We start from the raw sequence: 24,045 nt of genomic DNA on the forward strand, positions 1-24,045 counted from the left end.
CATAGCAGCAGTTCCAAGCACCCTTAACAGCTACAGCTCCCAGGATTCTCTGGGTGTAAAGAAGTGATTTCTGGTGTGTATGCAACCAGGGCCCACTTGTGGCTAAAACAACTTGGCATTGGGAGTCCACTGGGCTACACAGCTTTGCTGGGAACTACCTGCCTTTTCAAGGTGCCAGACAGAGATTTTGAGAGGAGAGATATTTGACCAGTCACTAGCTGGTTCTTGGCAGTACAGTGGTACCTCTGGTTACGTACTTAATTCGTTCCGGAGGTCCGTTCTTAACCTGAAACTGTGCTTAACTTAAAGCACCACTTTAGCTAATGGGGCCTCCTGCTGCCGCTGCACAATTTCTGTTCTCATCCTGAAGCAAAGTTCTTAACCCGAGGTACTATTTCTGGGTTAGCGGAGTCTGTAACCTGAAGCGTATGTAACCTGAAGCATATGTAACCCAAGGTACCACTGTATCTTCTCACCATTTGTATTTTTTTGTCGATTTCATTTGCATACGTTGAATACCATCTTAATTTTTTGAAAATAAAAACGCATATTAAAGATACATAAATGAAGCAAGCTTTTAAATCAAGAGGTTACAGCAACATAACAACAGCCCCAAAGCCCATCTAATCCGTCAAAGCGCAACATTTCCTCCAAAGAATCCGGAGAAACGTACTGCAGCTAACTTATCACAGAGCTACAATTCCCAGTCCCTTTAAACTACAGTTCCCCCAGGATTCTTTGGGAGAAACAATGTGTTTTCTATAGATCTCAAGTACACGCAGCCCGGCAGGGTTCTCACGGTGGCCAAGCGAGATGCCCTTGGCGAGCGCGCAAAGCAGCCCCCGACCTCAGCAGCTCTTTCCCCATTCCTCCGACCGCGCAGGTAGGACACACCGCCCCCCCCCCCCGCACCTGCGCAAAGTCCCGCTCGCCTACTTTCCCCAAAGATTCCCGCGCGGAGCCCGAGCGCGGCCCCTGTTGCGCCAGCGAGCTCGCCTCCAACCAGCGTCCCTTCACCAGAAAGAGGCGGGCGGGCAGCGCCGAGAAGACCCCGCCTCCCGTCGCCTCCCCGCCCCAAAAATCAGGGCTGAGGGAAGCGCGCGGGCGGACTTGAGGGGGCGGAGGGCGCCGAGAGAGCTGGAAGTTGTGGCTGGCGAGAAGCGAAGGAAGGGGAAACAGCTCGCCAAGCGCCAAAATCCCTCACCTCAGCGAGCGGAGGGAAGCCCGGACTCTCCGAAGCAGCAGCAGGTGAGCGAGAAGGGGCGCGCGTCCTCTCCGAGCGGCCGCTCCGTCCGGGCGCTGTGGGCGAGAGCCCTGGAGGCGCGGTTCCCGCGGAGCTCCGACGCGGAGCGAGTGGGACACGACTCCCCCCCGGGCGGGACGCGCCGCGCCACAGTTCCTCCTCGACCGTCGGCTTGGTTTCTTTCGAGTGAGGGGTGAGACGTGGGAAGCCTTCGCGTGTCTCCCTTAAAGGGGGTCCCGGGTGGGAAAGGCTGCCGGCGTTTCCTCGCGTGCTGATTGCGATTCCCTTGGCGCGTCTCGCAGACGGGAGGTGCCAATAAAATATGAGGGGGGGGGGGCACAGGTAAGCCCCGCTCCACATAACTGATTACAAGACGGGGCATACCATATGAGTGGCAATGCGCATCAACGGGGGGGGGGGGAGTCTCTCTCTCTCTCTCTATATATATATATATATAATTATATTTATATAAAGAGTTGCTGCCCCGGCTGCTTTCCCACTTTCCCACTTCATGTCTGCACCATAGGAGCCAACGTCTAGGGACTTGAGGGGTCTTACACTCCCCCAATATATTAGTGGGAAAGCGGCCAGGGCAGCAACTCTTTATATAAATATAATTTTCATTTATATACATTACAACAATTATTTTGCCAACTTTAAACATTTTCAATTTTCTACTCCCGTCCCCCACTTTTTGCAGTTCCTTACATTTTCATCCTTTCCTGCATACTCCAAATTACCTAAACTTATTCTTTTATTCATCTGTTCTGATATATATGTTTTTAAAGCTGCAGGTTTTTACAGTTATCCTGCCAATGTCTTGAACTGTTTACAGTTTGTAAATACTCAACAAACCACTTCCATTCCTTTCTAAAAAGTTTATTGTCTTGATTTCCTATTATTCTGGTAAGTCTCGCCATTTCTTCATACTCCATTAGATTCTGCATCGAGTCTTCTTTTGTTGGGACCTCTTCATCCCTCCACTTTTGGGCAGATAACATTCTTGCAGCTGTAGTTGCATACATAAATAAGTTTCTATACTGTTTGGGTAGTTCTAATCGTATAATTCCCAAGAGAAAAACTTCTGGGTTTTTTTACGAATGTTGTCTTAAACATCTTTTTCAATTCATTATATATCATTTCCCAGTAGGCTTTAACGTTATTGCAAGACCACCACATGTGAAAAAGGTGCCTTCTTTTTCTTTAAGTTTCCAACACTTATTTGACTTTGATTTATACATTTTTGCCAATCTACTGGGTGTTAAATACCATCTATATTGCTTTTTCATATAATTTTCTCTTAAACTATAACATGCTGTAAATTTTATATCCGTATTTTATAATCATTCCCATGCTCCCATTTTCTATATTATGACCAACATCTATTGCCCAGTGTAGCATTGAAGATTTCATTTGTTCATCCTTTGTCTCTCATTCCAATAACATCTTGTACATTTTAGACATCACTTTAACATTACAATTTAACAGGTCTCTAATTGTGATAGTTGTTACCCAAACCCTTGATTCATATCCTTTTTAAATATTTCATTCAAATGATGATATTGTCACCATGTTGTTAACATTCATGATAGTTCCTTAAACACTTTTAATTTGAATTCTCCACCCTGCTCTCTTAATAAATTTCTATAAGTCGCCCAACTTTCCGTAATATTTTTCCTTTTCACCGCTGTGGCTTCTAAAGGTGAAAGCCAAAGTGGTATTTTAGTTTCCAATACATTTTTATATTTGTCCCATATTCTATACAATCTTTTCTTAGTTACTAAAACCTTTATGTACTTTCATCTTTTCATACCACAAATAAGTGTGCCAATCAAAAATATTATCATGACCTTCCAAATCTAAAATATGTGAATTCTTCAATAGCAACCATTCCTTTAATCAACGTAGACAAGAGGCTTCATAATATAATCTCATATCCAGCAGGGAGAAACCTCCTCTATCTTTCGTGTCTATCAGTATTTTATATTTTATTCTCGATTTCCCCCCTTGCCAGATATATTCAGAAATATATTTTTGCCATTTGTTGAAGCAATTTGTCTTGCCGATCACCGGTAGTGACAGAAACAAAAATAACATTCTTGGTAATACATTCATCTTTATGGTCAACACTCTGCCCAGCAACGAAAGTTTCATTCTCCCCCTTTTTTGCAAATTTCTTTTAATGTCCTCCCAGGTTTTCAAATAGTTATCTTTATATAGATTTATATTCTTTGCTGTTAACCATACACCTAAATACTTAACCTTCTTGTCAGTCTTTAGACCTGATATATTTTGTAATGTATTTTTACTCTCATCGTTCATGGTGTTTTTTTTTACCAGGAGCTTGGTTTTATCTTTGTTAATGTTAAGACCTGCTCTTTCTCCAATTTTTAAAAATCTCTTCTGATACTTTTGGAATAGACGCTGTTGGTTCTTCTACACAGATAGCAGCAACTCAGGATGCGGAGAGGGTGTGTGTGTGTGTGTGTGTGTGTGTGTGTTCACGCAAAAGGCATTCATACTCTGGAGCTGCTGCTGAGAGCTAAAGTCCCTTGAAATCCTTCAGAACATCCTGCTGGTTTTGGGGACGATTAGACAAGAGAGCCTCTCTGAAGCAAATGCTCGAAGCAAAGAAGGAAGGGAAGGGAGAGGGAAGCAACAGGGACACCTCCCTCATAATTACAAATGAACCCATTAGGTATCCAGTCCACTCACTAGCATTGCTTAGGGTTGCAAAGTTTATTTCTGCAAGCGCGAGCTTCTGGATTGCCGCTGCTCTCAGGTGGGCTCAAATATCAGCCGGCAAATGCAAGCTCCGCCATTCTAGTTGATTCTTGGTTGCCTTGCGCAACGAAGTCATTCTTTGTTGCCTTGTCGTGTGACAAACCTGCTCCCCCCCCCCCCGAAAACTTGGACTTGGTGCTGTAAGGAAAGTGAGAGGGAAATCCTGAAAACACAGGATTGCGCTTGGCTTTGGCGCCAGGTGATCTGACCTCCCCGCAAATGAATCAAGATGAATGATCAAAACGTAGAGGTTCCCTGGAGGCACTGGACCTGTTGGTACCTGGTGCTACTAGCTTGATTTTAGTTCACAAGTGTGTAGAGTAACTGTGCATTCTGAAAGCAGAATGTGAGTGAGGTCTAAGAGGTGGGGGGGGGCCTTTTTGGGGGGAGAGACTTCTTTTTAAAGGTTGTTTTTTTTTAATGGATACTGAATTAAAACTGTGGGGTGTGGAGACTTTTTCCTGTTTCTCATCAGTTTAACAACCAGGAACCCACAAAAATAATGCAATTTCTAAGCAGAAACAACTTTGGGAACTGGCAATTTTGAACAAAGAAGTGGCATGGGGGCAGGCAGAAGAATTTAGCCTGCAACCCTGACTTCATCTACCCGGGAATAATCCTGTTGAAATCTGTATAATTTATTTCTGAGTGGGAATGGTTAGGATGTTTCTCCCACCCCCAAGCTGCTGTTTGTAGAAATGAGTGGCTATCAGGGATTTGTTAAACACAATTGTGTAGTTAGGTCTTTAGCTCACTTGGGAATCTCAAGGAACAGATTTGCTATAAATTCAGACTTGCTCCATTTATATGCACATGTGTGTAAGGAGCTTAAGGCTAAACATTTCTTTTAGGAAAGACAATTAACTTGGAGAAGAGACCCCAATATAAATGAAAACGTTATGCCAGAGGTCACCCTAAATCATAAATATTTGTTCTTTCATCGTTTTTGTTGATTTGAGCTTAATTTGCTTTCTTCTCTTTGCGATTTGCAATTCCGTGCTGTGCTTAACTTGACAGATGTCACCCATGTTTGACCTGGAATATTTAGATGTTCATATTTAACCTGTTTTCCTGTTGTTAAAGTTTGTAGTATACAGGACATAGCCAGGATTTGGGAACTTACAACACCTGGAAATTCTGTTCAGATCTTGTTAATCATTTCCCTTTTTAAATTGGACAGGTGCAACCAAAACAACCATCCTTCCCAGGCACACTTTCAAAATTGTTACTCTCTTGCAGGTTTAGCAAGCCCCTTTACTAAATTTAGCAACCCCTTTTTTTCATGCATTCATGGAAATGTCCAGAGAACCATTTTGAAATTAAAATGCTTAACTTGCACCCTAAAATTTGCATTTTAATTACTGCTAGATAACTCAGTATAAATAAATATTTTTAACTGAAATCGGATAGAATATGATTGATAGGTGAAATTTGCTGAAATGTGTGTGTGGAGTTAGCATATCTTGATTCCAAGGGCTTTGCCCACACTGAAGCTTGACAGATTTTAAGCTGCTTGTGTCTCTCTCTATTGCTTTTGTGGCATCCGCACAATGTCCTTATCCAAGTGGTAGGCTACACTTTCTCCCTGATAAATTTGGGGTTTCTTGAGCTACAGATAATCCAATAAGAGAAGAAAATCCAACATAAAATGTCATGTTACCACCTGACTATGGATGCAGTGGAACACATTGTATCGCTGGGTCATTTATTTATTTTTACATGGGTGGTGACCTATTGCTGGGTTCCTTCTATCAACCTGCCTCCCCAACTTCTATTTTGTTTCCATCGACCTATAGGAAGAATATGCAGCCTGCCTTTTCCCACTGGTTATTGCTGAAGGCAAGTTCTGGTGTTTCTCTTTTTAAAACAGCTCTCTTGCGTGAAACAGCTGTGATAAAAAATAAAATAAAACCTGCCATCGCAGGTATAGGAGGCAGAAATTGAAAAAGGGGGAAGAAAAAAGGAAGTGGCAGCTTTTCATGTGAGTGGCTTTAAATCCTTACCTGGCTAGGAGTGGTGCACATTTTAAAAAAATACTGCTATTTTGTGCAGTGAAATAAAAATAAGATGTGCACACATGCCCACAATGGACCTAAGGTTTCCTGGCTTGGAATGTCACACATGCACATTTTTTTATTTTATTTTTTACTGCAAACCAGGTATATAAAAAACCTTGGATTTCAGAAATGCATCTTTTATAAAAAAAACCCCACAAATACCTGCATGCATGCCCGCATGAAGTTTTGGGTTTGGGGAACTTATGGTGGATGGGGACCTCCTAATTGAGGAGAGGGGACAACAACAGACATAGAGACCTATTTATGCAATAAGACTCTAGTGTAGACACAGGTCGTAGGTCAGGCTTCCTTCAACTCGGCCCTCCAGATGTTTTGAGACTACAGTTCCCATCATCCCTCACCACTGGTCCTACTAGCTGGGGATCATGGGAGTTGTAGGCCAAAAAACATCTGGAGGGCCGAGTTGGAGGAAGCCTGTCATAGGTAATGGCTTTTTCTAGTATTGTTCCAGATGCAACACTACTTAAGATACAGATGCTACATATTTCATTGATGACACACCATTTAATTTTAGTAGTGTGTTCGGTATGCATTACATAGAAGCAGAGCCCCTCCTTTCTTAAATGACCAGAAGACATTATTTTTAAAAGCAATGTTCAGTTTTAGTTTTGCAGAATTCTATACTAGCCCATTTTGATTGTGGAAACCTTGTGTTGTTTATCAGGTTAGAGCAGAGGCAGAGAACCGTACAGTGTAAGCCAGCTAAGGGTTTCACATACTACTGTGCAGCAACCATGAATGCTCTGTGCACCCCACTATTGTGCTGGTGTTTCCTAATTGACGGGGTGTGGGGGAGAAATCATGGCATTTCCTAAATGTAGATAGCAGCTGTGCACTACTAAATACCTCAAAGCACTAGAAAAATAGTAACACCATCGAAGCAAACTTATCAGAAAGTGCAGTTTGTAAGAGTGCTCTCCTAAGCCTAAAATGCCTTCAGCACAACCTGCTTTAATGTTCCATTTCCATTTCATTGTAATACGTTGTGTGTACATGAAATGAAAAGTGTGCTGTTAAAGAGGAACAGGAGACAAAACCTTGCCTTAGAAGCACTCATTTATAAAATGTCAAACATTTTACTCCATTCGCTTCAGTAATCTGTTCTTAAGTAGTACAAAAAAAGAGAACTCTCTGAACTCTCAGTGTTATTTAAGAACAAGATGATTTATTTAGAACAAGACTGGGAGTTGTTAATTATATGTTTGTGATGTTATTGTTTTACAAATTGCTTTTGTTTCCACTCTCTGTGTTGACTACTAAGCAATTACAATTTAATCAAAGAACTTAAGGGATTGGACTTGAAGTAAGTTTGTTCCACTTCAGTCTCATTGATATTTGTGGGATTTGAAAAGCTAGCTGTGACGAACTTTTCCTATTGATCGCAATGGAAACTAAGTGTTACTAACTCACTCCAGCCCTGATCCAGCTGCCAGCCTGCCCTGCCCCTGCATTGTCCGGGTAATTGGCAAGAATGCCAGCATTTGGAAAGTGGTACTGCCCCGCAGGTTGGCCATTCATGAGTTGGAGTCTAATGACATGTGGAGAGCCATAGCTTCCCCATTTGTATTTAGAGGCATAGCAAAAACTCATTGTAGTACAGTCGTACCTTGGATCCCGAATGCCTTGGTACTCAGACGTTTTGGCTCCCGAATGCCACAAACCCGGAAGTGGTTGTTCCAGTTTGCGAACATTCTTTTGGAACCCAAACATCTGACACGCTCCTGCGGCTTCAGGATTGGTTGCAGGAAGAAGCCGTCATTTGGTTTTCGAACGTTTTGGAAGTTGAACGGACTTCCGGAACAGATTCTTTTCGACTTCCAAGATACAACTGTACTGTGTTTGTGTGTGACTATGCCCTAATAAAAGGGACACGGGTGGTGCTGTGGGTTAAACCACAGAGCCTAGGACTTGCCGATCAGAAGGTCGGCGGTTCGAATCCCCGCGATGGGGTGAGCTCCCGTTGCTCAGTCCCAGCTCCTGCCAACCTAGCAGTTCGAAAGCACATCAGAGATAAATAGGGAAAGTAAACGGCATTTCCGTGTGCTGCTCTGGTTTGCCAGAAGCGGCTTAGTCATGCTGGCCACATGACCCGGAAGCTGTACGGTGGGTCCCTCGGCCAATAAAGCGAGATGAGCGCCGCAATCCCAGAGTGGGTCACGACTGGACCTAATGGTCAGGTTTACCTTTACCTTATGCCCTAATAAACCACTGCTGTAGAATCCTAGTAACCCTCAAACTAACATCCAGGAAAAGGGGTGAAAGAGTAATAATATGGGGGAATTATGTAAATTATGTAATGACAGTACATTATGTAATGCCTTTCTTTAAAATTATTGCCTTGATTGCAACACTTACATGTTTTCCTCTCTTTGTATACAGAATGCCAGAAGTATCATGAGAGAAGCTTCATAGTAGAGCGTTATGAAAATATATTATGGAGCTGGGATGAAGAAAAGGCATAACCACAGCTCTGCAGTTCTGAAAAAAATATTATCTTTGGGCTATCATGGACACGTTGAAATGATTCATATCTTCTATTCTGCACAGATAATAGGTTGGGGCAGAGATGAACAGTGTAGTGTGTTTCTAAGTGAGCAACGCAACATCTACATTAGATTGACAGACTAAATAAAGCCCCCAAACTTGGTAATGGAAAGATGGCTGCCTTCAGAAGCTGGTAGATCTGGAAATAAGGTTCTTCAATATTATCTGACTTACTATGATGTCAGAAATTAGTGCCAACTTGACAGTCAACCTCAGCACGTCTACAGATGAGCCACGAACTGGCCTCTCTAGAACAGGTCACACCATTGTGGCAGTTTTTCTTGGGTTCATATTGCTTTTCGGCTTCTTGAATAACTTGATCGTCCTCATTCTCTTCTGCAAGTTCAAAACTCTGCGCAACCCTGTGAACATGCTCCTGCTGAACATCAGTGCCAGCGATATGTTGGTGTGCATCTCGGGTACCACATTCAGTTTCGTATCCAACATCTATGGCAAGTGGATTGGAGGGGAGCATGGCTGCCGGTGGTACGGCTTTGTCAATTCCTGTTTCGGTAAGAGTTTGGAAGCTTACGTTTCACTGCTTTGGTAACCCATTCATAGCTGTCAACGTTTCCCTCTTTTTAAAGGGAAATTCCCTTATTCTGAATAGGATTCCTCGCAAGAAAAGGGAAAAGTTGGCAGCTATGAACCCATTTCTACAAGAAGATGATTCGTAAATAAATCCTGGGTGGTATTCAACCAAGTATTACTCAGAACAGACCCATTGAAATGAATGGACCCAATTCAGTCATGTTCATTAATTTCAGTAGTAAAACTTAGATGAATACAAACCATTATTGTCTCCTAAGCTGGTTAGATGTTTGTAGCTTAATCCACATTTTTATTCCAAGCTCTGAATGACACATCTTTCTTGGGCATAATTGTCCTGAGCATAATCATAGGGCTGAATTATGTGTTCCATAGCACAGCTGGGCTGGGGAAAGATTATTCCCATTCTGGGGTTTCAGATAGTTTTGCTTTTTTTGGTGCTGCTGGAGTTGCAAGGAAGGTTTCATGGACACGTGAAGATACAGTGGTACCTCGCAAGACGAATGCCTCGCAAGACAAAAAACTCGCTAGACGAAAGGGTTTTTTGAGCTGCTTCGCAAGACGATTTTCCCTATGGGCTTGCTTCGCAAGACGGAAATGTCTTGCAAGTTTGTTTCCTTTTTCTTAACACCGTTAATACAGTTGCGACTTGACTTCGAGGAGCAACTCATAGAACGCGGTGTGGTAGCCTTTTTTGAGGTTTTTAAAGACTTTGGTGATTTTTGAAGCTTTTCCAAAACTTTTCCGACACCGTGCTTCGCAAGACGAAAAAAATCGCAAGACGACAAAACTCGCGGAACGAATTAATTTCGTCTTGCGAGGCACCACTGTATAAGCACTTTCATTCTGCTTACTGCTTGCCAATGGCAAATAATCACACACACACAATTTTTTTCCATCCTGAAATATGTAGGCTTGGTGACTATTGAACCAATGAAGCAGGTGTCTGGTTGCCAACTAGCCAATGGCAGGATGGTTTTTCTCTCACTGATTATCACACACTTACTGAATCCCTGTGATGGGGTGAGCTCCCGTTGCTTGGTCCCTGCTCCTGCCAACCTAGCAGTTCGAAAGGACGTCAAAGTGCAAGTAGATAAATAGGTACCGCTCCAGCGGGAAGGTAAACAGCGTTTCCATGTGCTGCTCTGGTTCTCCAGAAGCGGCTTAGTCATGCTGGCCACATGACCTGGAAGCTGTCTGCGGACAAACGCCGGCTCCCTCGGCCAATAAAGCGAGATGAGCGCCGCAACCCCAGAGTCGGCCATGACTGGAGCTAATGGTCAGGGGTCCCTTTACCTTTACCTTTCACCATGTGGTGGAGCAATGGTTTCTCCACAGCTTTAGCAGCCACATAAGAAAGATCCACACTTTGAAAGAATATGACTGTGTGGTAGTAATAAGATTGCATGGGCTACAAGAGTGCATTGGCTACCCCCAACATCTGCACATGATGTACATAGATTTTTGCTACACACATGCAGATATTCTGTGAAAGGGCTCTGTCTGCATACTGATACATGTTTGTAAGACAGGGCCAGGATCACCCTCCCATGGAGGACCTTTGTGTGCATATATCAGTAGACACATGGAGTCCATCAGTAGTGGGGGACTTGCAGGTATGCTTGTTGGCGCACGCAGGATGGTCTACCCTGCATAGCCCCCTCATGCGTTATTCCAACAACAGTCTCCCCAACAGCAACAGCTTTATTGCTAAGATCAATCTATAATAGCAGCATAACTGACTGCCTTTGTACAGGTACAGCAACAGCTATGGTTAAAACAGCAAGATAATAGATCCTTATTATAGTCTCCCTCCCCTGCTGTTCAGGAAGTGGCAAGGAGCCTATTCAGAAGAAATTATGGGTTCCCCTCTGGCTTGTGAACTGATTTTGTCCTGCTAGTCACGGCTGCTTCCATAATCTTCCATTAGGTTAACAGTCCTTCTCACACCAAAAGGGAAGACTGCTATGGAGACAGATGCTTGCTTCATTGGTTTGGAGGCAGGTTTCCCGATCAACCTTCTGGCCCAATGCCCTTGCACAATAAAGCAGTTAATAAAACACAAAAGATTCACCTCATCTGACTTTGGTTGGAAGCAGAATCCACCGGGTCAGAGATGTCCTGTAAAATGTGTGAACAGGGTGATTAAGTTCTTTTACAGAAGTTACTGAAGAGTATGTATCGCGTTCCCACCCGCTTTGCACATATAACTCATGAATGAACAAAGAAAATGAAGAATGTTGAATTGCCTCTCTTCCATTCTTGGTATCCCTCCTCTTACAACAATGGTGGTGACCTGGTGGCCCCCTCAGATGTTGGTGGACCCTAGCTCCCACTAGCCCTTGTCAGCATGGCTAATGGCCAGGGATGATGAGGACTGCAATCCAGCTACACTGGGAAGGCCATCCTGTCTTAATGTGTAGGCTAAAGTCGACCTCTGGGAGCACATGCCCATTAGACTTTCTTTAATCCACTGCCATCAAACAATAACCTCTTGCAATTTGGTCTGTACTAATTTGTACTTGCTATCTAGAAATGTAGGCATTTTATGCCTGGTTCCTCATTTCTGCCCACTTCCACTGATGCTAGGAAAGACACTCAACACACCTGTCTTTGTAGATCAAAGCATGACACACTTGTCAATTCAGCTTCAAGAGGAAGAATGTAATTTGAGAAAATTCTCAGCCACGTAATTCCAAATTACCTGGCATTCTTCTGCCTGGTATTCTTCATCTTGAACAAACTATACCATACCTGTCAGATGAATGAAAGTGTGGTTCATACTGAATGTTATAGGGTGTTTGTTTTCTTTGTGGGCATAAATTATTGTGAGAGAAGAGAAAGATCTGTGAAAGAAGCAGTTGCTACTAGTGAGGTTTAACTCCTCCCCTGCTACCTTGAGCTGTGATATGATGCCCATTTACCTAGGAGGATTAAACCCCATTGAAATGAATGGGGCTAACTTTTCAGCAAACAGAAATAGGACTGTTGTTGCATAGTATATAGATAGGTTCTCTTCCTATGGCTTCCATACTTGCCCTCTCTCTGCATGCTGTTTTTAACATTCCTGTCGCATAAGTACAAGGGTGAAGGGCAGTAGCATAGTGGCAGGTCATGTTATTTGCATGCAGAAGTGTTCAGGTACATTCTGCAGTCTCGGACATCTCTAGGTAGGGTTAGGAAACACTCCTGTCTGAAACCCTGCATTGCTGCTTTTACATGTGCAAATGACAGAGGCTTATTGGCGGGTCCACACCTCTTAACTACCCCCAGCACACACTTGGGTCTGGCCATTTCCCAGTTCTAATTAAATCCTATTAAGCCCGAGCATTTAGCACTCACAGATCTATAACAGTATCTTTACTTGGAGGCAAAGTTCCTCGGCTTTCAGTGGGGCTTTTCTCTCTCTTAGTAAATGTGGATTGCAACCCCAGTTGTAAAGCTGCATGTGGATTCATACCCAGCTGCTTTGTATGTCACTCCCACCTACCACTTACGTAACAAAACAAAACAAAAAGACCAAATGAATGGGAGCCCTTTTTCCTGTCCTCCTGCTAGGTTGCTTGATCACACTCTCCTGCTTCTGTGTGGCCTACAAGCAGTCCTTTTTCTTTCGTGTGAAAGAAAAGAAAAGGAGATGCCAGTATTCTTATACAGTGGTACCTCGGAAGTCGAACGGAATCCGTTCCGGAAGTCCGTTCAACTTCCAAAACATTCAGGAAGCTGTGTAAGCCGCGTCGGACATTCGGGTTCACTCACTTCCGGGTTTGCGGCGTCCGGGAGCCAAAACGTTTGACTCGCAAGGCATTCGGGATCCAAGGTAGGACTGTATTTATATTAAGTGTCATGCGTTCTAGAACAAAATGGCTGCTATGGACAGCAAAAAAAGGTACTGGTACTCTGTACTCAGGACACACAAATCTTATGTAGCCCGAGAAGGTGTGGCTGCCGTAACTGTTATTTAAGGCTGTGGGTGGTCCCTTTATTCAGGGGCATCACGTTCCACTTTGCTGCTTGAGGTAGGACGGGAAGTGCTGCCCTACCACTGCTCTGCCTGCTGTACTGCCTCCACAACTCTGCCCTCACCCCTGCACAGTGGCGGCATTAAGTGGCGACAACAGCAGGTTCTGGAGAGATCCACAAAGCCTTGTACTGTATTCATTAATGTCAAAAAGAAATAAGACAATATGGAATTATTGTTTCTCAGCCTTCGATATTGACCTGAATTGTAAAACTGAAATAGTTCCCCCCCCTTGTCATTTATTTATTTATTTATTTATTATCCAGATAACATTGGGAAATGTCACTTTTTGGCTGAAATCTATAATTTCTGTCCCTGTGAAATACATAGTCCTAAGTAGCCTTGAGTCAGCATTCATGATAGCATTTCTGGACAGCTGAACCTTTAAAAAATTTTTATCTTAGTTTTAGTGTGTTTGGCCTTATATAAAGGAAAAATCCTTAAAATGGTACAGAAGAACACAGCATCCCGTGATAAATAAAAGGGGGCATAACTAGAGAGAAGTTGCTTGGCTATTTTTAGAGGGGGTTTTAATAAATGGAAAACAGATCCAAACCTAGGCAGTGTTGGTTCTGTGCAGAATAATTGAAAAGAATCTACTTGGATGTTTGCATTTACTGTATATTCTGCAGAATCTCCTTCAGATAAGACATCTGTTACAATTAATGTTCTAAAGCAAATCTCAACTTTTAACAAGTAGCAGACCTTCTGTAGTTATTAAGGCAATTTGTAAGAACATGAAGACCATAATTACCAATTGAATGATTGCAAAATTAATTCTAGATAAATAAGTTTCAAGGACAAACACACTCTTTAGCTGTAACCAGGGCTTTGACCTTCAGTTGCATAGTTTTAATTTTAGAGTCTTTGGATCTGGCCTATTTAACCAGACATTGTGATTAATAACACTTTTATAACTGGAGTTGATGAAGAGCCTTGTTCCTATCCCTTTCAGCTCCAGATATATGTTCCTTTAAAAAGTAGGTAACCTTGATTTCGGTGGAATCAATCTGCCCTTTTACTGTGTTGTCACCTTAAAGTCTAAATTTGCCTTAGTTTTAAAATAAAAATCCAAGTACTTTATTAGAGTCCTATCAAGAATGCAGAAGTAATTCAGGAATTTAAAAAAAGGACAAAAGGGGAGGGACTAATCAGAATAAATGAAAAACACAATAAGCGATTAGAACTTAGGGTATATCTTTATGAGAGACATATGCTGGTTTTATAGTCATGTCCCCTTTCTTGTCATTGGGGTGTGTGTGAATTTTGCCCCCTTTATCCTATAAAAATGTTTGTGCTCAAGCGTTTAATGGGAAAAGTCAGGAAAGGAATCTGTGACCTTCTAAATATAAGGCACATCCATGAGTATTATCACATTTTTCTGTGTATAAATTAAGTTAAAAATTGGGGCTCGTCTTATATATGGGTAGTGCTGAGGATTCCCCCCCCCTTAATTTGGAGTTCCCCAAAATAGGGGGCATCTTATACATGGGGACGTCTTATAGACAGAAAAGTATGGTAAGTTCTGGCCCTCTTGCAAAGCTGTGGTCTTCTCTGTAATAGCTGAAATCTTTGGAATGCTCTCTCTATGGAGGCACATGGATGCTAACTCCCTGCCCCCCAAAAAACAATATGGCACCAGGTAAAAACATTTTTATTCTCCAAGACATAAAGATAACTAATCATATTGGTACTCAATTTGGGCTTCAGGGTGCATGTTTTGTAATTGTTGTGTTGATATTGTCCATTATTTCACAGACACGTTGGGGATGGTAGGGAAATGTCACTTGAGGTTATTGATGTCATGGACTCCTGACTGGATAGTAGCTGGTGTCACTGATGACGAATAATCACCTTGCACACAAACAACCCAGTGGCAGTGCAGGAATTGCTTTCACCTGGATGTGAGGGCGATCTGGCTGCGACATCTGTCACCCCATTGATCGCCAGGGTTGATTCGGCTGATCTGGCTGGCTAGGCGGGTGTCCCCTTCCTCCCTCACCGCTCCATGTGCGTCCCTCCCGAAGCTGCACGCTCGGTGGAAGAGGACGACCATCCCAGATAGAAGGAGTGTACCGTTCTTCGGTCAAGGGTATACGATAGCTGCACTCCCCTGCTAGAACCTCCAAACAAGCTCAAGGAATTACTTCCACGGACAGTCTTAACCTCTGGTGTGAACTGGATATTGCATGTACCACTACTCTGACAAGCCACTGAAATCCCCTTCAAAATCTCTCTATATAATAAAAATGAAAGAATGTCGTCATGCAACTCCCTTGAAGTGGGGCTAATCCCTGGATTTCCATGAAGTCAGGGTGAGGCAGGGAAGCAAAAGTGAAGTCAAGTTGCACAACGGCAGTGGTCATGGCATGGGAGCAAGAAAGGAGAAACAGTGAGAGGGGGGAAAGTGGTTTGATTAAAACGACAGCAGAGGTTTGAGTAAAGTAGAGATGAAGAGACACTGAAGTTTTGTTTTCAAAAGAGTTTTAACAAGTTTTGACTTTCTCCCCCGCTTTACTCAAACTTCTGCCATCATTTTAAAATGGCTACTTCCCCCCTTTCTATGTTTACGTAGACTTATTTTGATCTTTTAAAGACCTTCAGCTCACAATTAAGCTATTAGTATGCTACCATGTGCATTGTGAGATACATTACACTTAGTTGAAATCAAAGATTAGCAATTAGTAGCATTTAAGAAGCTTTCATTTCCCAGGTAATTTAAGTCACTTGTTGGCAAAGTGACTGTTCTTGTCCTTCTCCTGTCACTTACATGTGTCCAGTTATCAGCGTAACCCAAAAGATCTTATATGCCTGGCAAGTTTTCTCATTAAAAAGGGGGTGGGGGGAGGGGAAAACACTTATTTAAGATGGGTGAAGTTGATAGCTGGTGGGAGTTTGCTCACACATGTTTATACTTCAGTGACTTATTAATGAAATAAAACGTAAAAGCCTTACCCTCCACAGGGAAGTTTTATGGGGAAAGCATAACTTTTTAAAATTTAAAACTATAGCTTCAAATGTAATGCTTGAACTCCCAATATTTAACAAACCAGGTTATAAACAATGACAGGGCTTTGTCCTCAAGCATATTTAGAAACCCTTAAGGCCTCTAGTTTGTTGTTATCTATTATCATATACCCAGGAGGTAGAATGAGTTCAAACGTTTACTCCAGGATTCTAAATTGGAATACTTGGAATGTGTTGCTAATGAACTTGTGCATGGAAAAGGAGCAGAAAATGATTGGTGCTCTTTAGACAATACGCATTTCAAAAAGGAACTTCCTACTCTTTATGTCCTGGTCTAGCTACACCACTTAACCATAGCTGTCAAGTGTCCCTTATTTGGCGGGAAACTCCCTTATCACAGCGCCGTGTCCCACTGCTGTCCCTTATTGATGATGTCCCTTAAATTTCCTGGGTTTCAAAGGAAGCAGCTCCTCTCCCTCCCTCCCTGCCGGCCAGGGAGGAGGGAGGCTCCAACTGTGTTGCTTGGCTGCTTGGCCCACCCCCCTCCGGCCTCCTCTCACCAGCCTCGGCCCCCGGGAGCCCCTCCCCGCCGGGACTGAGGAGCCTTGAGAGGAGAGTGAGGGCAACAATAGAGAAAGCAGTTCAGAGAGAGGAGGCGGAGGTGGAGGGGTGGGCAGGTGTTCCAAGGGCTAACCATAGAGGGGGAAAGCGGAGGAAGGACCGCAAGTGCTTCTCCCATAGATTTGTACTGGTACTAGCATAGATGGTCTGATCTGCGGGTTTACTTTGTTCACTATTCCCCCCCCTCCTCCTGCCCCGCCTGATGGAACTGAGAGCTACAGATGGAGCATGAGAGAAAAGATACAGAACTGCAGCAGCATCTTCGTAGCTTGGACTTTGTTTTGTGTAAAAAGTGGTTGCTGCTTGTAGTTATTTAATTGCAGTGTTTCATCAGCTGGTGTCTTGAGCAGCAACCTCTGGAAACGAAGGGCTAAAAACAGGCGCTGCTCTCCAAAATTATCAAGTCCCTTTTAACTTCGTATTTCAGCTGGTTGACTAAAATCCCTTATTTTGGCTGCTGATCCCTTATTTTCGAGGCTGCTGGTCCCTTATTTTCAAATCAGTAAGTTGACAGCTATGCACTTAACTCTGCCATAGGTGTGCCCCTGGTTCTGATCTTTCACATTTAAATATTTTCCTAAGAACCGATTTTCAGGCCATTCAACCAGTGGTGACAGTACAGTAGAAACTTGTTTTGCTAACGGTAGAATCGAGTCCAGCTGAGTTGTTTCAGGTGGAACTGAGGCTGCCCATGGTCTTAAAACTGTGGGAATGGTGCATCCAAAATACTATTCAAAGGGTTAATGCTGTAGCCTAGAATCTTGTGGTGTCATATATATACTGAGGCAGTATATGTGTGCGTGCGTGAGTTTTAATTGTGAGAACAGCAAGTGCTTAGTATTATGCTGCTGCCTGCCTCAGAGCGAGTCTGTAAATATCAGTCCAGTCTCAGATGCAAATTCATGGAAATATGTTTCAGTAACGTAAGTACATTCAGTCTGACGAGAGCAAGTACAGCAATGAAAAGTCACATGTCATTGTGGTGATCACACAGGGTCCCCAGATGTTTGACAGTCTATTGATCCCTGTGCCACCACTATGGTCACTTCCCCGCTGCCACCAACCCGTTTCTCTCGGGTACACACAGAGTCCAGACAGTTGTTAACATTAAATCAAATAAGCAAGTTTATTTTATATGCCTTAACAAGTTTATGGTTTCAGATAATTTTTCTTGTCAGTTTCTTAATCTTAGTTTCTATACCGGCCTATACCTTTCCTAATAACTGCTAACTGATTATCCCAACTGTCTATCTGACTCCTCCTATCAGTTTCTCTCACTCTCTCACAACACAACTCGACCAACCCACAGACTTATCCTCCCTCTTCCTTCTCCAACTCCCAACTGACCTCCAAACAACTCCAACTCAACTCCTCCCCTTGGGTTCCCACTGGCCAATCACTTCACACCCATTTAACCCTTTCCTTATGACCCAGCATGATGTCACCTAGGAGGGCAAACGCCACAGTCATCTTAAACTTTAAAAGCAAGCGTTGCGTGGTTTTTGTAGGAGAAAAGAGAACTATTTTAAAAAGGGTCAAACGACCCGGGGCAACCTCCACACAACTTTGCAAAGTATAATTACCACGTTTGTGTGAGGGGGAGTCCATGGAGTTGGAGGTGTCAGTTGGCTGTGATGATTTTACTTGCTAATTTGTTAATGTAGCATCACTCCCATCTGCTCGGATATGGATTCCTCACGCTGTTTAGGAAACAGCAGTGCAGTGTAGACAAAGCCCTGAGCTGTCAGGGCTGGAAGTTAAACCGAAGCAAAAAAGGAATTGAAATCATAAGTCACATACTCTGTAGTGTACTCCAAGGCTGGAGGTGGTGAACCACTTTCGACTAGAGGACCAGATCCCCATGTGGAGAGCCCTTCTGTGGGCCACTTTAATAGGTGTGCGGCTGTGGGCCCCTGTCAAGCACATCATATGAATGAATAAATATTTGTGCCAGCCATCGGTCATAGCAATAAAACAACAATACGATATACAAAGAATAGAAATAAAAAGTGAATTACCGGTATATAAAATTATAAAAGTGAATTATATAAAATTATAAAAGTGAATTATATAAAATTATAAAAGTGAATTATATAAAATTATAAAAGTGAATGATATAAAATACATTTTAGGGTTTTGAATCAATAGTCAAATAGTGAATCTTATTCTAATTGCCCCAGCTTGCAACCTTTGCTGTCACCTGCTCATCTTGATCTGCCAAGAGAAAGGACACTGTGGCAGTGGCTGGATGACCTGGAATGGACATTAAGAGGGGTGATGACCTTATTCCTCAAGTCTGTATAAAGAGTGCACATCATATGTCATCAGGCATTGCCCATCAAAGGAAGATTCTTGCTTTGCAATTGTTGGGTTATAACTCCCATCTTCCTTGGCCATTGCCTATGTTGACTGGAGCTGACGGGAGCTGGACTCTTAACGACACCCAGAGGGTCACAGTTTCTCCATCCACATAGAGTCTGCATTTAGTTACTGCACTGGTGGTGGTGGTAGTAGTAGTAGTAGTAGTAGTAGTAGTAGTAGTAGTAATAGACTAGCCTCTCTTCTATGTGTATTGTTGCACCTGGCATTGTTCTGAGGACTGCTGGGATGCAGAAACATTTAGTGGTGGTTCTTCCATTTTTTAAAATATAAAATCCAGCTGTTATCCGGATCTGTCTCCATCACTTGGAAATAGTCACTATTGAATTGAAACCACATTCTTTTTTTCTCTGTAAGCACAATCCTCTAAATTTGTTGGCATACCTAGTGAAATACTTTTTCTTTTGATAAGCATTTTTTCTTTTTCTCTTCCCCTAAGTGGACGTGTCTTGGCTGTTTACATTGGTATTTTCCTAAACATCAAAGGGGACAAATCTTATGTAGAGGTGGCAATGCCTTTGTAATTGGGGCATCATTAAACGATTTCCAGGTCAATAAACAACAGCATTTATTGATTTGCAGACAACACTACAATTACGCACTTGTATAATCCATAGCAAACCCTGCTAGTTTCCAAATGCTTCTTGTCTGCCTGTTATAAAAAAACAGCAACTTCTCATTATATACCAGAGGACAACCCCAACTCACCCATGTACACATCAGCTGTGTGTAAATGTCAATGTTGCTGTCATTGTATATGCATTTCAGTGCAAACAAGCAAACAAACTTTGTTTCAATTTAGTGGATTAAAAATTAGCTTCTGGTAAATTTGTAGCCCGCTTTGGCCATTGTACTTATTCTTATGGTGGGAGCCCCATGTCCATATCTTTCAATCTATCCCTGTGTCCAGGACACAGACAAAGCATGAACTTGGCAGCCCACATGATAACATCTGTTGCTGGAACACACCACAAAGGGGGAACTGTTTGAATTCTCTGCCATGTAAAAATAAAAGGAGCATTCCTATACATACTTGTCAAAGAAGGGGAAACAGGGCAGAACATGTACCTTAACAGTAGTTCACAGCTTTCTTAATTCTAAATTCAAATATTTGACCCTTCACTGCAATTTGTAGGGGACAGCCTTGCAAATGATAGATCACTTGGAACTACTGATTGTGGACAGCACCCTTCAGAGCCCAGCTCTCCCTCTCTCAAACTGGAAACAGGTCCCATTGCTACATCTGTTGCTCCTCCCAAGCATCTTTTGTGCTCCATTTTGGCAACTGAACAGCTTGCTGCTACCCCTCTGTTGGATCTGTCCCAGAAACCTCCCATTGCTGACCCCAGTCTTCCATTATAAGATAAAGGGGGGGTGAGGCCATCTTGCCAAACACTTTCTGAGTTTACTTGTAGACATATCTGCTCTATATGCCAAACTTCAGAAGGTTGAAGTGTCTAGATGCTAACCTAAGTCAGAATGTTCTTGGGCCAAGGCCTGGTTTGGATAATAATAATAATAATAATAATACATACCTGGCTGGGTTTCCCCAGTCACTCTGGGCGGCTTCCAATAAAGACCAAAAATACACTAAGATTAACCACTATGGCAGTCCCTTTTTCTTTGCAGAAACCCTATCTTACAGATATCGAATCACAGGCTTGGAGAGGAACCCAATGGTGACATCTAGACAAGCCCCCCTCCTTTCATGACTCATGGAAGTGAAACCCAGTAATAAGATACAAAGATGATAATGTTTCATATGCTCACACAATACTTTTCTGCCATTAAGAAAGTAGACTTCTAACCCCAATAATATAGACTAGAACTCAAGCTGTTCCACTCATGCCTGTAGGAGGAAACCATCTGGGTTGGGCGGATTGTATGATTACTTCCCACACTAACACAAGCCATCCCACAGGAAAGGAAGATATAGGCATAGGATCCACATCTTCTGTAGTCTGTATCCTCCTGAGAATATCAGTCACACTGGAATGGTTGACTCAGGGCCATGGTCATCAGAGGATAGCATAGTCATCTGCTTACTTAGGCCCGCATTCTTAATGCTCCCAGAAGCTTCCTGGCACCACCGCATGATTGCCAGCTGCCCACTTCTGTCATTTTTCTTCCTAACCCCCAGGGGATGAGTGAGCAAATGATGACCATGAAAAGCTGAGTGCAGCTTCCATTGGTTCTTTCTCACTTGCCTGCCAGAACTCTCACCGGCAGACCAGCTGGCAGGGATATTGTCCTGTGTCCTGATGAAAACTTGGGAAATTGCTTTAAAGCAGTAATCATGACTTTACAAAAAATCTATTCAGATACAGTTGTCTTTACCAAAGGGAATGTATTTCCATTGAGACAGAGGCAGGAGTTTTGAATATTTTCTTTGAATAATTCTGAGATTGCCAAAAGCTTTAAAAGCAGATCTATACTATACTATACTATACTATACTTTATTTACTATACTGTACGGTACGGTACTGTACTGTACTATTTGGTTCCAGCATCTGTATGTCCTTTGGTGATGAGGAAGTGACCATAAAGATCAATGGAGACCAGGAGGTCAAGTTCCCTAATCAGCTTGGAGTGAATTTTGCAAAATTATTCTCAGTGGAGGGAGACATCGCTATAATAAATGTCAAGTTTGAAGTTCAGTCATGCCTTTTTTGTGTGTCTATAGAAGGGAAAACAGAAAATAAAATGTGTTACTTGACCTTGTCTGCCTTGCCAGCTTCTTCCTATTGAGGGGAAATTATTGGTTTGTTTTTGTTCTTATTATGTATTTTTGTGTTTTCTATATTGTAATTTTATGCTATGAACCGCCCTGAGATCTATGGATGAAAGGCAGTACAGTGGTACCTCGGGTTAAGTACTTAATTCGTTCTGGAGGTCCGTACTTAACCTGAAACTGTTCTTAACCTGAAGCACCACTTCAGCTAATGGGGCCTCCTGCTGCAGCCGCGGTGCCGAAGCATGATTTCTGTTCTCATCCTGAAGCAAAGTTCTTAACCTGAAGCACTATTTCTGGGTTAGTGGAGTCTGTAACCTGAAGCGTATGTAACCTGAGATACCAATGTATACAAATTTAAATAATAATAATAATAATAATAATAATAATAATAATTCCCCTTGACATTCTAATCATGCAGAAAATAGTATTTCGCTTTCTGCCCTTTAAGTCTTTACGTCATATGAAATAACACAAAGTGATTCTCTTAATTATTTTTGTCCCCACTTCTTTCTCGTTGCAGGCATTGTGTCTTTGATCTCGTTGGCCATTCTGTCTTACGAACGTTACAGCACCCTCACCAGTAAACGTGGCTCTGACTACCAAAAGGCTCTGTTGGGAGTTGGGGGCTCCTGGCTCTATTCTCTGGTCTGGACTGTGCCCCCTCTCGTTGGCTGGAGCAGCTACGGGCTCGAGCGGGCAGGCACCAGCTGCTCCGTCCGATGGACCTCTGAAACACCAGAGTCAGTGTCGTACATCATCTGCCTCTTCATATTCTGCTTAGTCATCCCCGTAATAGTGATGATATACTGCTACGCCCGCCTCTTTTATGATGTCAAACAGGTAAGTGCGTCACAGGCGTTATATGCTATCTCTGAGGAAGGTTGCGTTTCGGATACATGCCCTCTAATATACATTCAAAAAATGAATTGAAGGCTTTCAAAGATGGTAGATTTCTCTCATTTCATATTCGAAGGCCCTAATGCTCTGCACACTTACTTGAGAGTAAGTCCCCTATACTTAGTGGCATCTCTGTTTATTACAGTTCTATCCTATCTTCCTTTGAGAGCAATCGTCTCCTATCTAGGAAGCTTTCAGGGCCATAGCTACTTTCCCTCAGTAGCAGAGCTGCATGTCTTCAGAAACTGTTCTCTAGGAACATAGGGCATTGCAGGGTTTGGCCCTTCCAACTCTACAATTCTGTGATTCTACGAAGCTGTTTTACATGAGGTGAGCCTCTTGGTCCATCCACCTCAGTACGCTCTACGTTGACTGACAGTTACTACAGTATCCAAGGTATAGACACAGAATATTCCCACCCTTCCCTGGAGATTCCAGGGATTGCCTCCATCTGCGCCCAAAGCAGATCCTTTATCTCCTGCTCCTTCAGGGTAAACATTTTGTTGGTTTCTTTAAAATATTTATATGCTGGCCTTGAAGTTTGGTTCTGAGTCTAGATGAAGAAAAGACTTGGCTCCAGGAGAACACCTAGGCTGTTCCTCTGACCAGACAGGGTAACAATAGCATCATCTATGACAGGTAAACTCACCAAGTCCAGACCATCAAACCTTTTCATCAATGAATAGGGGTTATCTGTCTTGGACACTGATGAACTGACTGAAAATGGTTTAGGTTGAATGAATTGAACTGGTAATTATCCATTGCTCTCCATTAGTAAGATGGTTTTACCTAATTTGTAAATGGATGAACCAGCTCCAGCATCATTAAGGGTTGTCTGCAGGATTGATTAGCTTCAATGAACCAGGCGCCTTTTGATTGTCCTCATGGATCTGACGAGTTGACAGTATTTGTGATTAATTTGTTATTTAGGATTGCACTGCTAATTACTACAGTGTCTACTGAGAAGTAACTCCTTCACTTCAATGGAACCAAACGGGGTTAGGATTGAAGCCTAATTTATTCTACCTTGATTAATGAGATTTATGATGTTCTTGAACTCCAACTCCCATCAACTCCAGCCAACAAACCCAGTAGGGAGGGATGATGGATGCTGTAGTCAAGCAATATCTGGAAGGGGCACCATAGCAGCTACTCCTGCATTTTATAATTTCTGCAAAAACATGTACAGCAGTTAAACTTTGCTTATGCTCTGCTCTTTCCCAGACTC

General features: G+C 42.7%; 1 protein-coding gene across 2 annotated transcripts in view; it reads left to right on the plus strand.

The window, feature by feature from the left end:
* Positions 1 to 1,073: 1,073 nt before the first annotated feature.
* The window catches only part of LOC114596424 (parapinopsin-like), a 47,412-nt gene continuing 24,440 nt past the window's right edge, over positions 1,074 to 24,045 (plus strand). Inside the window, exons 1-4 of one of the 2 annotated variants that reach the window (XM_077927628.1) lie at positions 1,074 to 1,248; positions 5,824 to 5,866; positions 8,485 to 9,161; positions 22,441 to 22,760. In XM_077927628.1, the coding sequence (XP_077783754.1) occupies positions 8,825 to 9,161; positions 22,441 to 22,760 (657 nt within the window). In that variant the 5' untranslated portion in view covers positions 1,074 to 1,248; positions 5,824 to 5,866; positions 8,485 to 8,824. The remainder of the gene's footprint in view (positions 1,249 to 5,823; positions 5,867 to 8,484; positions 9,162 to 22,440; positions 22,761 to 24,045) is intronic. The other variant, XM_028727980.2, reaches the window with a different exon arrangement.

The sequence above is a fragment of the Podarcis muralis genome, chromosome 4 (genome assembly GCF_964188315.1).
Source record: "Podarcis muralis chromosome 4, rPodMur119.hap1.1, whole genome shotgun sequence".
NCBI classification, from domain to species: Eukaryota; Metazoa; Chordata; class Lepidosauria; order Squamata; family Lacertidae; genus Podarcis; species Podarcis muralis.